The sequence below is a fragment of the Cucurbita moschata genome, unplaced genomic scaffold (assembly GCF_002738365.1).
Source record: "Cucurbita moschata cultivar Rifu unplaced genomic scaffold, Cmos_1.0 Cmo_Scf00020, whole genome shotgun sequence".
Taxonomy (NCBI): Eukaryota; Viridiplantae; Streptophyta; class Magnoliopsida; order Cucurbitales; family Cucurbitaceae; genus Cucurbita; species Cucurbita moschata.
The window spans coordinates 1,060,055-1,076,057 of record NW_019268536.1 but is presented as its reverse complement, the minus strand read 5'-3'; the positions used below and the strand labels follow the sequence as shown (position 1 = coordinate 1,076,057).

At 34.9% G+C, this 16,003-nt stretch overlaps 1 protein-coding gene across 1 annotated transcript in view; it reads right to left on the bottom strand.

The window, feature by feature from the left end:
- Window positions 1-16,003, bottom strand: part of LOC111457570 — a 71,661-nt gene that overhangs the window by 12,243 nt on the left and 43,415 nt on the right. Inside the window, exons 36-48 of the mRNA XM_023099852.1 lie at window positions 14,933-15,036; window positions 13,120-13,415; window positions 12,867-12,951; window positions 11,207-11,905; window positions 10,753-11,071; window positions 9,882-10,040; window positions 9,618-9,781; window positions 9,314-9,494; window positions 8,975-9,244; window positions 8,666-8,872; window positions 8,312-8,366; window positions 778-908; window positions 153-668 (exon numbers count right to left, since the gene is read on the bottom strand). Coding sequence (XP_022955620.1) covers window positions 153-668; window positions 778-908; window positions 8,312-8,366; window positions 8,666-8,872; window positions 8,975-9,244; window positions 9,314-9,494; window positions 9,618-9,781; window positions 9,882-10,040; window positions 10,753-11,071; window positions 11,207-11,905; window positions 12,867-12,951; window positions 13,120-13,415; window positions 14,933-15,036 — 3,186 coding nt within the window. The remainder of the gene's footprint in view (window positions 1-152; window positions 669-777; window positions 909-8,311; window positions 8,367-8,665; window positions 8,873-8,974; window positions 9,245-9,313; window positions 9,495-9,617; window positions 9,782-9,881; window positions 10,041-10,752; window positions 11,072-11,206; window positions 11,906-12,866; window positions 12,952-13,119; window positions 13,416-14,932; window positions 15,037-16,003) is intronic.

Sequence of the window (16,003 nt, the reverse complement as noted above, 5' to 3'; positions counted from 1 at the left end):
AAAAAAAAAAAAAAAAAAAAAAAAAAAAAAAAAAAAAAAAAAAAAAAAAAAAAAAAAAAAAAAAAACTCCAACTTCAGGTACTCTTATTTTTTCTAAGAAGCTATCAAATCCAACCACAAGAGTAACAAGTCATCACTTCAGAAAAACTAACCTTAGATGAACGTGAAGAGTCCCCTGTACTCCAATGTTTTGGATCGTCATGACGATAGCCAAGTAACTGATCACTCCATCCAGAATTTGGATGATAACGTTGATTTTCAAAAATTTCTTCAACCACAATATCGAAACTACCAGTTCCTAAAGAGGCATTGTGGCCTTGAATTAAAGAGGCATGGCAAATAGAGATATCCAAGTTAACATCTGAATCATTTACCACTGTTACAAGCCCCCTCAAAATTGCATGTTTTTTTCCATTCCTCATGACAACATCCATAGCAATGTAGTCTTCTTGCAGTAGTATGGGAGTGGTGGATAATGGAAGTAGGGAACGAATATTTTGCCATTCTCCATCTTCACGAAGCCCAACCCAGAAACCTGTGTCTCTATCAACAAAATTGTCATTTCCCGTATCCCTCTGAAATTTTGCAATTGTCCTCCTCTCAAAATATGAAGTAGAAACCAGCAAAATTCCACAGTCCGCCATGTCTTCAAGATTGTTTTGCTGAAACTGTGAATAAAAAAAATTGTAGTGAACTACCAAGACTCATATACAGAAGGGGTAGAAAGCAACGTCATCATTCTCTAATCAAAACTTAATATATTTCCACAAAGCTCACCTTTTTCTTTAGCGTATATGGAACAATATTACGAACATCATTTGTCTGATGCACCATTCTCACTGAAGCAACCTTCTTTAGCGCACTTGAACCACGCCCAACAGAAAAGGAAAGAGCACCGACAACTTCACCTGTGCAGGAAACACCAACACTTTAAGGAAATAGCAAATATATTTGATGAACTTGCAGTACTTCCTAAGAAAACTATGTAAAAAAAAGGAACAACAATGCTGAAGGCCTCCAGCCTCTAGCCAAACTTCAATCAAATATGCCAGTTTCCAAACAGAAAAGTATCATCCTATACCAAGACGTGCAATTGAAAAAATACTCCAATAGAATAGTTTTCGATAATAAAAACTTGTAATATTTGAAATTTGAATTTACACATTTGCCTAAGAAAAAGACAATATACAGAAATTAGTGCATAATGTGTCACAGCGTAAATAGGAGATTTATAATTTAATGACGAGATAAAGTCCATTCACAAAGAAAGTCTTCAATATATGAGGGAGGGGCAGATAAGCTGTCCTCCTTTTCTTTTTATTTTTCTATCGTAGTTATTACCTAAACTGCAAATGACTGCCTGTTCAAAAACTATGGTTAACATGAAATCTCCCGATGATGTAAGCTTCAAAAGAGACGTCTGAAGCTGTAACCTTAGTCCTTCATGATGCATGAAGAGCAGGAATAAGGGTGACGATGTGGACCATTTGTTTGTTTCTTGTCTTGTGGCTAATTTTTTGTGGGATAATTTCTTCAGAGCCTTCAGAATGGACGACTCTCTGCAAAGCATCATTTGGTCCAAATTTGTATCACCCACAACCTCCCTGGTTAGGTCACTTCGGCAAAATGGAGGGTCTACTATCTTTAAGTAATTTGGTTGATGCATACGATAAGAATATTTCCTAAGAAAGACCCATGGAACATATACGGGAAAACGTTGCTTATTTTTGCGCCTGTTTGGGCTTCTAAATCCAGGTTTTTGTACTTATCCCATTCAATTGTAACAGACCAGTTGGGAATCCTTGTGAGGGTATAATTGTAACAAAAATTAAAAACTATAGTGGTGATTTTTGCAATTTGCAGAAACTACAGGGGCGGTTTTTCCCAAAAGAAACTGACATTTTTTGGAAACCTCTATCCAGGGGCTTTAACTGCCTCCCCAAAATTCTTGTTGATCATCACTTTTGTTGAATCTATACCAAATTTTCTCTTCATCACCTTTCTCCAGAGGGCATTCTTTTATTTTCCAAATCTCCACGGCCATTTGGTTAGAAAGGGAGAGGTTCTTTTGTCTTAAATTTACCACTCCCAGACCTCCCTAACTACTTGGACACAACGACCTTATCCCAACTAACTAAATGGTGGATTAAATTTTTTTTTGCCATTTTAGGTGCCATCCTGTGTGGGGGCGTACATTACAAGAATCCCCACCATTCATGTGCACGTGTTTGCTAATCTGTCCTATTTCTGTTGGTGTATGTATTCTGGTGATACCTTGTTTGAGGTGCGATTGTTTGAAAGCAAATCCGGTTGGTTCTATGTATTTTAGAAAATATTTATTATATTTTACTGTATTTTATGAAATATATCATGTTTTACTTTATTAACTAGATTGATTAGGTTATTGTGATAGTTTCCTTGTTTGTTATGGGCCATACCTCTACATCAGGTGACCTTAATTTTTTTTTATTGTTTTTGGAAATAAGACAATTAATTTTTTCTCTCCTATTTGATGTGGAATCAAAGTAGGAAATTAAACCTAACTTAACCAAAGCAATTAAAGCCACCCCAGCCTTCGTCAGCCACTGAAGTCATCGCGAACATCAACCATCATTTTGTACATTTGAAAAATACAGTAAGGTTTAGTATCCATTCACAAGATACGTGAACACGGGAAATCAAGTAAGAGATATCTTCATGAAAGCATTAAACGGAGCACATATTACACGCTCTCTCTAGAGCACAATTAAGGGTAATGTAATAGTGCTTATAATAGTATAATCATATCATTGTAAAAATCTCTTTTGTGCATGAAATAAATCCTTCTTATCCTCTCAAACATTTAGTGTTTACCGCAATAAAAGTAGGAAAAGCAAACAAAATGGTATTTCCAAAAGAAATATGAATAATGTCGAACAATAATAATGATTAGTGTTGTTAAACTAGAAGGCTACACAAGTTGTATTGTACAAATGAGAATGTCTATTATGTTCGATGATTCAAAGCCTACACATGGATCATAACCTAGGAAGCACAAACACTTGTTAGGCAAAGCGTCCATGATGGGCATGGATGCATTTGGACATGCTCCGAACACGTGTCCTACTAGCTAAAAAATGTGTATTTATTAAATATTTGCCTTTCCTAATGTTGAACACGACTCTAAAAAATATTTAACTTAAAAATTAGGGAAAAGGAACAGATATTTTCTTATAGATTGAATTCATATATATTGATAAATCCAAAATTGGTCACTTTGAGAAGTAAAGACAAATCATTGTAGCAAGAAGTAGTGCAAAAGCTGGATACAGAGTTTTTGCTTAGGGAATCTAAGGAATGTGGGTTTATAAACTATAGACATGTTTGAAAAATTGATATTCATAATTCATTCAAAATATTTTGTGATAGTCAATTAGCGATCAATATTGCTAAGAATCCCGTGCATCATGATAGAACAAAGCACATAGAAATTGATAGTCATTCGATGATGTTTTGAATAACTGTCCATGACTTGGAAGTGCCTTTCAAGTATCTCAAAAGTCTGTTTATAGCTCCAAGATGACGTTCATTAGGACAACTCATATACTGACTAAAAATGCTTATAAAATTAGCAATGTCTGGTCTCGTATGTGAAATATAAATTAATTTTCCCACAAGTCTTTGGTACATGCACTTGTCAACTCGGATAGTCTCTTTATTTTGGTGTAGAACTAGATTTAGATCCATTGACATTTCTGTAAGTCTACACCCTAGATTTCCTGCTTCCTTTAATAAGTCTAGAATATATTTTTTCTCGAGAAATTACAATACCATTTTTGGATCGAGCCACTTCAAACCTTGTCTTTGATTTCAAACTTAGTTGCAAGTGCTAGTATCTTTTAAGGTTGACAATCTCTTCAAGGTCATTCTTTGAAAAGATAATAGCATCTTGCAATTTTATCTTTTGAAGATTTCATGAACAAAGTATGATAAATTTGACATTAATAATAACAAGTTTTTGAATTGGTCCAGCCATGCATGTGGTGATTTTTTAATCTATACAAAAACTTTCTCAACTTGCATACTAGGTTGCCATTAGACATGTCTTCCATTCCAGGGGAAACTTGAATGTAAACTACTTCTTCAAGATCATCAACATCAAGTTGGTGAAGAGGCCAATCCTAGTTTATAACTAGAGACAACAAGCACAATATTCAATTTCGCTACCAAAGGAAAAATTTCTTGGTAATCTATACCATATGCTTGGGTGAAGTGTACAACAAGAAGTCTAGCTTTAATTTGTTCCACAGTTCCATCAGATCTGTACTTAACCGTAAAATCTATTTACAACCAACTAGATTCTTTCCATGTGGTAGCCGTGTAAAAGCCCACGTGTCATTTCTCTTAGGAGCTTTGATCTCTTCATCCACTGGCTTTCCATTTTGTATCTTTTAAGTGCATCCTAAATGATCAGAAGGATTCGAATACTATTTGAGTCACACATGCTTGATAAAAGGAAGCAAGTTACTATATGCAACAAAATTTTCAATAGAATGCCTAGTGTAGCTTCTATCACCCTACCTTTGAGCAATTGGGAAGTTGAGTTATGAGAGGCTTCATGGATATAAGACTTGCTAAACATAGAAGTAGTTAAGAGTGATTGAAAATAACTCAACTTCCCCTGCATTTGAGACTTCAAAAAAGGATTGATTTTCAAAGAATGTGGCATCCATGCAAGTGTACATTTTTTTAGTGATTCGCGTATGATTTTGTACCCTTTTTTGTGGGGTGAATAACCTAGGAAAATGCACTTGCTGAATTTTGAATCAAGTTTAGACCGGTAAGGAAAATGGTTAATGAACCAAGGCATAACAACCAAACACTCGAAGCAGTAAAGTGGAGGAAAGATCCTGGAATTTAGGATGAATTTGTAGGATATATTTAGGGGATTTTAAAGTGAAAACACAACTAGGCAATCAGTTCATAAGGTTGTAGTGAGAATGACCTCCCCTAAAAAATGATTTGGGACATTGTGAGAAAACATGAAGAACGAGCTAGCTCAAGAATATGTAAGTTTTTCTTCCAACAATCTCATTAGAGTGGACCATGCCATAGGATGAGAGATAAGGACCAAGGGTTGAATTGAAATAGTCTCATACATTGCCTGTCCTAAGAACTTGAATTTTACGGACAAATTGAGTAGAAATCATGACATGGAAAGACTGAAAGAGATATGATGATCATCAATAAAGATTAGGAACCACCAAGCTACTGAAATGTTTTTCATTCTAGAAAGCCCAAAATATGATAGTGAGTATGAGAAAATGGTTTTGAAGATTTGTAAGAGGTGAATTCACTTCATATATTTTGTAATATTGATTGTGTATTATATATATATATATATATATGTAATGTTTGTTTTCTTATTAATCGAAGGTCTTTCTTCTATAGACGAAGACCTTGTCTTTATTTTAGATGAGTGAGAAGAAATACAATAATATTATTCTTCTTCCCTAAATTCAAGTTGGTATCAAAGCGTGGTCTCTAGAAGCCCTAGCCCACCATCTAAAACCCTAACCGCCGTTACCAATTGTCAGAACCTTAGTTGCTGTTTGAATTGACCACCCCACCACCGACAAGCCTCTTTGGTAGAAACTTTTTCTGTTGTTTGCGTTCTCTACTATAGCCGCAACTTAATTTCACTAACCCAATTTTGTGGGTTTTAGTTTTTTTGCCAATCATGTTATCTGCTGTTGTCGTTTGCTATCGCACTGCCGTTCACAGTCCTATCCTCTGTTCCTCTGTTTTTGGTTTCTTCGTTTGCATCCTCTGTTGCTTGTTCAGTATTCGCCTCTGCAAGATTCATGGGTATGAGTTTCATCATTCCTCATTTGTAAATTTCGGGCTGAATTGGTTCTGGTCTGGTTGGTTCAAGTTTGGTTCAACATCTGGTTTGGTTCAGTTCAATATTAGTTGGGTTTATACATGGATTCCGTTTAACATTTTAGAAATGGTGGTTCAGGCTTGAATACTTATTTGAAATTTTTTTTAACTAGTTTTCTAATTGAGCTGATACTTCATTACGAAGCAAATTCATCAAGTCCCACAATGGACGAACCAATTTCTCATATGGTAATCATTGTAGTCACTTGGCCCAAACAGGTAACTATCCTTACATCTTTTGATTGATGGCCTCTTTTACTTCATTGAAAAATGTTCTAGTAATAAAATAACTCAGTATCTTAGTAGGTTAGATATGAAACCTCTAGAGAAGAAACAAACTTCAAGCTCTCCAAGACTATCGAGAAGTCTTGGAGAAACAACCACTGAGAAGCAAGTCACCAAGAAGCAAGCTACTACATTGTACGGTTGGAGCTGTAGGGAGCCAAGGCCTAATTTTTCAACTCTAAACGTTTGTTTCCAAATTTATTAAAAAATGTTGATTCTTCCTCCCTTGCTTGTGAAAGGTGCATCTTTGCAAGAAAACCATTGATCCAAATATTTATGAATCCTTGTAAAGCTTCCCAGCCTTTTTACTCGATTTATAGTGATCATCAATAAAAGCAACAAACCACTTTCATTGCTATTAGGAAAGGTACTCATATATGTACTAAATATCCTATTGCATATTATATCTCATCTGAAAATTTGTGAAAGACTTATAAAGGCTTCCCATCTAGAGTGGACAACTTATTTGTTTCAAGGAATATACATGAAGCCCTAGATGATCCAAATTGGAAACTAGTAGTCAAGGAGGAATTAAGAAAAAGTGGATACTTGGGAATAACAAACTTGCCAAGAGATAAGAAGATTGTGGGATACAAATGAGTGTTTATATGAAGTGTAATGCCAACGGTAGTGTTGAAAGATACAATACCATATTAGTAGCTAAAGGCTTCACTCAAAACCTATGGAATTGACTATCGGAGACCTTTGATCCTGTTACAACAATTAACTCTATCAAAATTCTTTTCTCCCTTATGGCTAATTTAGATTGACCACTTCATCAACTACATGTTAAGAATGTCTTTCTCAATGGTGATTTAGAAGAAGACAAATTTATGAGCCTTCTACAAGGATTTGAAATGGAACTTGGAAATAACAAAGTTTGCAAATTACATAAATCCTTATATGGTCTCAAGTAGTCTCCAAGAGCTTGGTTTGAATGCTTTGGAAAAGTAGCCATTAGGGAATACCTTCAAAGTCAAGCAGATCATATCATTATTTATAAACATTCTAGAATAATAAAATTGCTATTTTAATTGTGTATGTTTAAGTTATTGTTCTCAGAGATGATGAAGGATTAGTTGATTGTAAGAACAAACATGCAAATGAGTTTCAAATCAAAGACTTGGGAGCCTTGATATACTTTTTAAAGATGAAGTTTGCAAGATCTAAAAAAGTATCCATAAACATGACAATCTTCAAGTTGGAATGTATATTGATGCAGATTGGACAGTAAGTAATACTGATCGAAGATCTACTTCTATTTATTATTTATTAATTAGAAGAAATTTAGTCACATGATAGGAAAAATAAAATGTAGTGGCCAGAAGTAGTGTTTTCCGGAAACTTAAGTGAAGAAATTCCAACTTGACCAATTTTTCTGACTGCACTAGCATCATCGAATACGACAACACAGATTCTTCCAACTGAGCTCTCAAGGGCGAGCTTGTAGACTATTGAATTCCAAATTCGAGCTTTTTCTGGCCTAAACTAGCATATAATAATGGGAAAAGAAAAGGAGAGTGGAATTCCAAATTCGAGCTTTTTCTGGCCTAAACTAGCGTATAATAATGGGAAAAGAAAAGGAGAGTGGAGAGAACGATTACTCAAGGGTGAGCAATCCTTATGTTTGGGGGTGTGATAACTCTCTAAGCAAAATTTAGAGCCTTAGCACATAGAATTTGTGAAGGTATACGGATAAACAACAAACTTGAAGAATTGAAATGACACCTATCCAAATCTACTGTGATAACAATGCTGCCATCACCATAACTCCTAGTCTAGTCCAATGATAGGACAAAGTGTCTTATACTTCGACTAAATTAAAGGTCTTCAAACATTTGATAAACTTATCAATAGCTAGGGTTTACCCACTTTTTTACTATCTTACTTTTGAGAGGATAAAAATATTTTGATATATTAATATGTGCCATTAGAGAAAGACATCACAAAATATTGAAAAACATTAAGATAATAAGGGCAAATATTTCACAAATAATATTTACACACGCATTCATAAATAGTAGGAATACGGATTGAACTTGCGGCTGTGTCATTGCCTTATATTGAAAATCCCAGAGCCTGAATGACTGAACCAAAAACATACCTTTTCCAGCTTTGGCAGCAAGGTTAGTGACCTCGACTTCCAACTTAGCGGAACCCTGCAAAGGTGGAAACATGTCATTTAAAATTGAGAAATAATTTATGCTTGATGGATTATGATGAATTTAATTTAGTTTTTATTAATATTGTGAAAACAATATGGACATTATAATAATCATGCCCAAAGAGACGACAAAAAAAGAAAAAAAGAAGCATGACTCGGATAAATAATACTTTTCTAGTGTGCTTTTTCTCTCCATTTTTCTTTCTTTCCTTCATATATCTTGCTAGAATGTTATTGTCCACTGGCGTCAAATGTCTCAGAAATGAGAAATAAAAATAGTAGTTCAATAAGTACCTTTCGAGGAACTTCAAAAATGAAATATTCATTCCATCTTGCCATGCCTTCGCCCAATAAATTGTTTTTTAAAATCACGGGTTTGACACATTTTGTCCTTGCACTCTGAGGAAAAAGTTTTTGTTGTCCTGGCACCTGACCTTCAATAACAAGCCTCAAAGCACAGAAGAAGCTATGGCTATTACCATCATCAGTAACGGGCAAACCCTGCAAAAGAATCAATATGATTCTCACGTTAAAGACGACTTTATGAAGAGATCACATCTATTAAGCAGCGATAACTTAGCAAATCCCTACTATCTATACAACCTTTGCTTCAATGATCTGTACTGCAACATAATAACGTGGTTCTCTGGATTCATCAGCTACATTTAACCTGTCTGAAAACCTTGGAGGTGGAATCCACACTGACATGCAGTCACCAAGTGGTAGCTTATCAATTATATCTAAATTCTGTTCACATCTTTTCAAATAAATTTCACAGCCAAGTTTATTTTCTACAACTGCAGTTTGCAAGTCATCTTCATCCAAAGCTGAGAATGTAGCATCCTTTCCATGTATAAGGTAGTCAACAGCTTCCTGCATGTGAATGTTTTAATAAGCAAGGATTAACCTACTACCAACATCATCTATGAGGTAGATCAATACCTCATTTAATTTTTGTACTCGTTCTTCAAGTTCCAACTGTCTTCTCCATGAAAGGATGCCCCCGATGAAAGTTTCAAGATTTGATGCACTGACATTAACGTTAACTATACTAGTGGCTGCAATTCGTATTCTTTTTCCAAGTTTTGGAGGCTGGTCAACGTTCGTATCATATGTTTCAAACCTAACAAGTACGGAATTCATGAATATTTAGTGATTAAAACCACATCCATCTAAGCAGGTCAATGTTTGAAGGCAAATCAAATATGGGGAAACTGCATGACGCATAAATATGCATGTCAATTACTTAAATATGCCATCAAATGGTTCAATAAGAGGCTCCCATGCTTCTAATTGTGTGTTAAAAGTCGATGCAGCAATTGAAGAAATCAGCACTGCATTCATTGCTTCCAGTGAACCATGTGTTGCCAGTTTTATATTTGTCACCGTTGTGTCGAAAAGTGGCTTCATCTGGAATGAACCAAAATTTGATTATCCTCAATGGTTAATAACCCAAGGGAACCAGCACACATTGGATTACAGTATATTAGTTCTTTGAGGAGAATAATACCATTCCATGTAAGCTGTCCAGAACAGTCAGAGAGAAAAACCGAATCTTCATTTCAGCGGTTACATTTTCATGAGTCTTTGGCTTAGCAGAGTCACCTATAGTGTACGCCAATCGGCTAGATGGTATTTTGTGATCAGAGCGTGCAAGGAAGGTGCATGCCTGCGAAGCACAGAATGAAAAGGATCCTATCTATATATTCTATATGAATCAAATAGCATTTGCATGCCAGTATCTACAAAAATAAATAAGGCGAGCAGAAAGCACCCTTCTAGTTTAGGGGACAAAAAGTTGTTCTTTATTGCTAATATTTGTTTGTTTGAATTGAGTTTAGTTCTAAATTTTCAAATTTGTGTTTATTTGATCCTTCAACGGTAAAAAGTGTCAACCTGATTTTTGAACTTTCAATCTTGTGTCTAATAAACTTGACAATTCAATTGTGTCTAATTGGTTCCTAAATTTTCAATTGTATATCAGATTAATTATTTGACCTATCAAACACTTTAAATAAGTCACAAATTTACCCAAAAAAATTTAAAATTTAGGGTTATATATATAAAATTTTAGAGCATGCAAATAAGTCAAGGCCTAGACATAAAATTAAAGTTTATGAACCTATTAGAACTCATGAAATTCATGGAGCTATTAGACAGACACAAAAGGAAAAAAAAAAAAAAAAAAAAGCCTCAGTATTCATCTATGGCTGCTTAATTGAAAGTTAGACAATAGATACTTTTAATAATCAGATAACTATTAGACATATACTTAAATGGGTAGAGACTAAATTTTTAATTTAACTAATTAGTTTTAAACTTCACAAAATTTGAAACCACCAGTTTGGAATGAGAGCCATAGTTCAAAGTTCGATACCAACCTGATTTGAAACTTTCCAAATGCTCCAGCACTGAGATCCCCTTGAACTTGAAGATCTTGAAATGGGCATCTCAAAAATATTGGTCTGGCTGACAAGATCCATCCTTGGACAGCAAATAGAATCAAGACGAGGAGCTTCATCTGTTCTTGAAACAACACATCCCAAGGAAGCATAACCAGGAGGAGCAATGGGGTACCAGAAGAAAGCTTCATCAAATCCTTTCCCAAAAATATGAGCAACTTTAGTGAACTGGAGAGGTTTTGCCGAAATTTCAGCATTGTCAGCTTTAAACAGTAGCCCTAGAGCTGGTGGTTCTAAGCTGAAAGGATGAGTCAATAACAAAGATTTACAAGAGCTCATACATTTTCTTAATGCCAATGAAACAAGAGAAATATTCAAGACATGGTATTAATCTCAATAAAAAATAAATAATTAATTTACTAAGAAATCTAACCCTTCAGTTATGAAGTCTCCTAATATAGCATAACCAGGGCGTGCCACAGGTCTCCATATTGAAACTGGACAACGGGCATCATTACCCTTGTCCCACCATATTCTCTCAAAGTTGGGAGTCGACAGGTAACAATTAGTTGCTTTTGAAATAGACCTTAAAATGTCCCATCCTGATGAAGTTGCACTCTTCATGCTTGAGTGATGACTTGAAGTGTCACCACCAGAAGTAGTATTCGAAGAAGGTTCCTTAAAGGCAGTGTAATCAGGATTTGAATTCCACTTAAGAAGATGATTCAAATCACAAGCATTGTCTTTCTCTGGGCAATTAGTTGAAGCATGGCCAATAAATGATCCAATAACATTGTCCATACGCCAGATGCTAAATCCAGATGCATACCAAGAATTTGACGGAGAATTAAGTACACATTCTGAATAAGTAGTTGAAGAGACGAGGTCCGAACGTAAACAATATACTACATAGGTCGGTGGTGGCTGATTCCCAACATTTGCAACACAACCCACTGCTGTGTATCCAAGAGGTGGAACAGGCATCCAAATGGAACAATCAATATCAGATTTCTTGTCAAATTCAAATCCTTGAATCCTGGAGAACACACCTATCAGTTGGAAACCAAGAGGTTTCCGCACACGTCCATATGTATTACTAACAGCCATTACTGCCTGTGAGGGAGCGACTGGCCTGATCCATAAAAAACATATATTGAAGAAAAAAATGTTATTAGAGCTTATATAAAGCCCTTACGATGAATAATGAAATTTCCATCTGTATGTAATAGGAGATAAATATCGAGAAAATTATTAAAAGGCAACATGAGGATAGTGTCCTTTATCTAAAAGCACAAGTATGCAAACAAGATGCCAAATTCTGAAGATCAAACATTCTTCGACCACAACAAGTCAAATATTGAATTTCATGTCAAACGATTCCAACATCTTCATGTTCTCAAATATCCTCTATTTCATTCAAGCTAAATGACCCAAGTTGCTGTAAAATTTGGATTTTTCTTCTTTTTAGATGCCATTGCACAGAAGTTAATTCTACTCTATAGTTGAGTAACCATTTTGAGGAATCATTTAACTGAAATGATAATTAAAACTAGTGCTTTCTAGCAATGACATCGAAAATAAATAGCAAAGATTTGAGAAATGATGCGTTAAAAAATAAGGTAAAACAGAGGTTGTTCTTAGCTAAGCAATTTCTCATTGGTTCATTGGATAAAGAAATATCTGATATTTGTAAGCATGCATAGAATTAAAGGTAATTTTTGCAGTTGTATACCGACTGAAGTTATCATTGACCATCCAAAGGAAAGAAGTTCTGCAATTCAAACTGTAGTGACACTCCTTGAGATTGTTGGCAGAAAGAAAATATCATATTCATCGAGTATTTTCTAATAAGTAGCCTCGGTAAATGATGAAAATTCTCACCCCTTGGATGGCGGGGAACAGACTTGACCAAGGCTGCTGGAGAGGGTTGAGAATTTTCACCCAAACTATTGGAAAGAAACTTAATTTTGAAATTCTCACCCATCAAATATTTTAAAGATGAAAATTCTCAGATAATCAGAATGAAAACATACAGGCGTAAGCGAATAGCAAAACCTGAGCAAAAAATCTCATACGAAGATTAGAAAGCTTACCGTGAAGTCACACAATCTCCTAATATAACATAATTTGGTGGAGCTCGAGGACGCCACACAGTAAGGTTATTAGAGGACCCATTTTCTGCATGTACAAACAGTTGAAAGAATGAGAGACGTAACCAACTCATCACGGTTCAAAGAACCAGTTAACAAGCATCTTTCAATACTAAATGGTAACAAGTTAGTAAAGTTAACTTCAAAATCAACTACATTGGGAGCAAAAATCTCATTATTCCAGTGAAATAATAACCTCTTGGGGACACCCAGAGCTTATCAAAATTGATACAGGCAACCAGAGGCACTGCATTTCCAAACATCATTGCTTCACCAGCTTGACTTTGCAGATTAAGTATGAGAGAAATGGCACTCAATGAGAGATGAATGCAGATATCAGTTGTTACAAGAGACATATTAGTTTTGTCCTTGACAGATGTATATCCCCCAGAAACATCAACTGGATCAAGGATTACTAGACCAGAACCAGCTTCAATGGTGAAATCTTTCACAAGGGCACGAATCCAAGTATCGTTTTCTTTTGATGCATACCTATTCATAATACAAGAATAAATACTTCAATTTCTCCGGAAGAGAACATATGATGAAGATACGGCTTCTTATATCAGTCACCAAAAATGACTGGAACTGTTCATTAAGCTGAAAATATAAGGTTATCAACATCCATGAATCAAAAAAGAGAAAAAAAGCGAAGAAAGAGAAAATACAGAGATGGAGAGTGATAGAACATAAATACTAAAATAATTAACTAATCAAGGTAAGACTAGTCACCAGGTGCTGCATGAGCAAAATGAGGATACGGCTTGTAAAACCAGCCACAAAAAAACGACTGGAACCGTTGATCAAGATGAAAAATGAAAGGTTATCAACGCCCACATGACATCAAGTAAAAGGTCCTATGTTCAAACTGTAATGTCATTTCCTTCCCAATTAATATTAATTTTTATCACTTCCAAAAAATGTTAAGCCCACAAATGAGGGGAGTGTTGAAGTAATGATATAATTAAATTTATTTAACCCATCAACTAGAAATTTTGGATTGATTGACGTTTTAATATAATGTTCTGATTCCTAAAATGCTTGTCTTCAGACTCAATTAAATAGCACATAATAATTTAATTTGACAAATTCTGAAGGATCTTTGGATGTTCTGTTTTTTTGCTTGAAGGTCCTATCCACGAGGAAGTCATTACAAGTTCTTTTCATGAAAAGCATTTAAAGTTGCTTTGAAGGAAAGGCTTGTGGTTGAGGAGCATTTAAAATGCGTTATACATTTTTGCATGAAGCCCCGATTGAGAAGGAGATAGTACCTCGATCAAGATTTTTGTTGGTTTTCACTTTCAGGAGTTCTGATTTTTTCGGGAGGTGTTCTTTGTATTTTTCCTCTTCTCCCTTATGGAGATTGTATATTTTGAGCTAGTTCCTTTTAATTTCTTGTTAAAAAAATTTTAGCTCAAAAAATATATGGCACAATAAATTTTAGCTCATATTATATATCATATTAAGATATGAGAATAGGGTAAACAAGAGATGTTTTTATTGTATTCTGAAATATTAGTAATTTTATAACTTCCAAAAAAATCATACATACATAAGAAACCCTTAAAGAGCCTTACTAGTAAAGAAAGAAAATCACGTAATTGAACTACTGCTCTAGATACACTTTCAGTAGGTAATGAATGATAATACATACACATTCCTCTTAGCACAAAATTTAAATAAGCAATTCTTCACGAGAATACTAGAAATTGAACCCCAAAGCCTAATGTCAGTCTATGAAGGAAAACTCTGTCCTTGTACTCCTATTAATCCCGAAAACTTCTCTATATATTATTTTAACACTTCCTAAGTTTGTTTTCTAAGTTTACCTTATTGGTATCATCTAACCAAAGTCTAGGACTTTTTTCATTCAGAACTTCTAGAGCTATTCTGATGGACATACGTTTGTCAAGAATATAGCATACATGCAAAATCATCTCAAGAGCCATAAAGAAGTAGAATGGTAAATGAAAATAAATGTACATAAAGAAGAAATTTGGTGCTCTTACATGAAACTCATATCCAATTTGGCTCGAAGAAGCTTCTCACCATATGATAGGTCATCTAAAGAAGACTTAGTGCCATCATAGAACGTGAATTCTGGAGAAACCACCTGATGAATAAGTAATCCACATAAATATATAAGCGAGAAAAAATATTAGAAGGAAAATTTTGATGAAAGGTAAACCTCCATGGAGCAAAGTTGCAATCCGTAACTGCATGATTAGGTATGCCATTCATTATTAAAGAGAATTCCTTTTCCTAGACCATATAGAAATTGAAAACTCACAAGATATCAAAATTCTTATATGTCCTGCAGGTTTTGTCATTGGAACAGATTGCTACTTTTTTTTTTTTTCACAAAAAACAAACTTTTCTTTGATAAAGAAAAGAATAAAAATGTTCAGGATACAAACTACGGTGTGAAAACGGAAAATAAAATGGCCAACCTAACAAACAAACAGAGAAAAACAAGCTCTCCAAAACTAACAAAAAAGCAACAAAGGAAGCAACATCAACTGAATCTGAAGATGGCAAAGGAGTGTGAGACAGGCAATAGTGACAATATGCAAAGGTAATGATCGAGATCTGTGAGGTTCAGCGACAGCTAGGGTCTTCTAGGAAGGATGTGAGAGCTACAATTTTGTCGTGAGAGATGAGTGACAGTGATTTATTTTGAAGAAGGCTAGTCTAGCGACAAATTCTCGACTAGGGTTCCCACAACAGCAGAGCTAGTGTTGCAGCTATGTGGTTAGGGATTGAAGAAATTCAAGGCTCTGCTACCATGAAGATATGTATGAGAGAGGTTTTTCTTATCCATTCAGTGGTCAGAAAGATTCAAATTTATACAAGAAGATTCTTAATCATATGTGCCAGAATTAAGCAATCAATCTAAACTTATATGGGAAATAAAATTACAAAATACGCAAGGAAACTACAGAAGAAGATTGCATTCCTAATTTACAGCTGAATCAAATCAGCTAGATTTACTACAAATATATTAAAAAGGATAACTGTTTTAATACCAGATGGACTGTAGCAGCCCTTCAATTCCCCTCCCCCCCCCCCCCCCCCCCCCC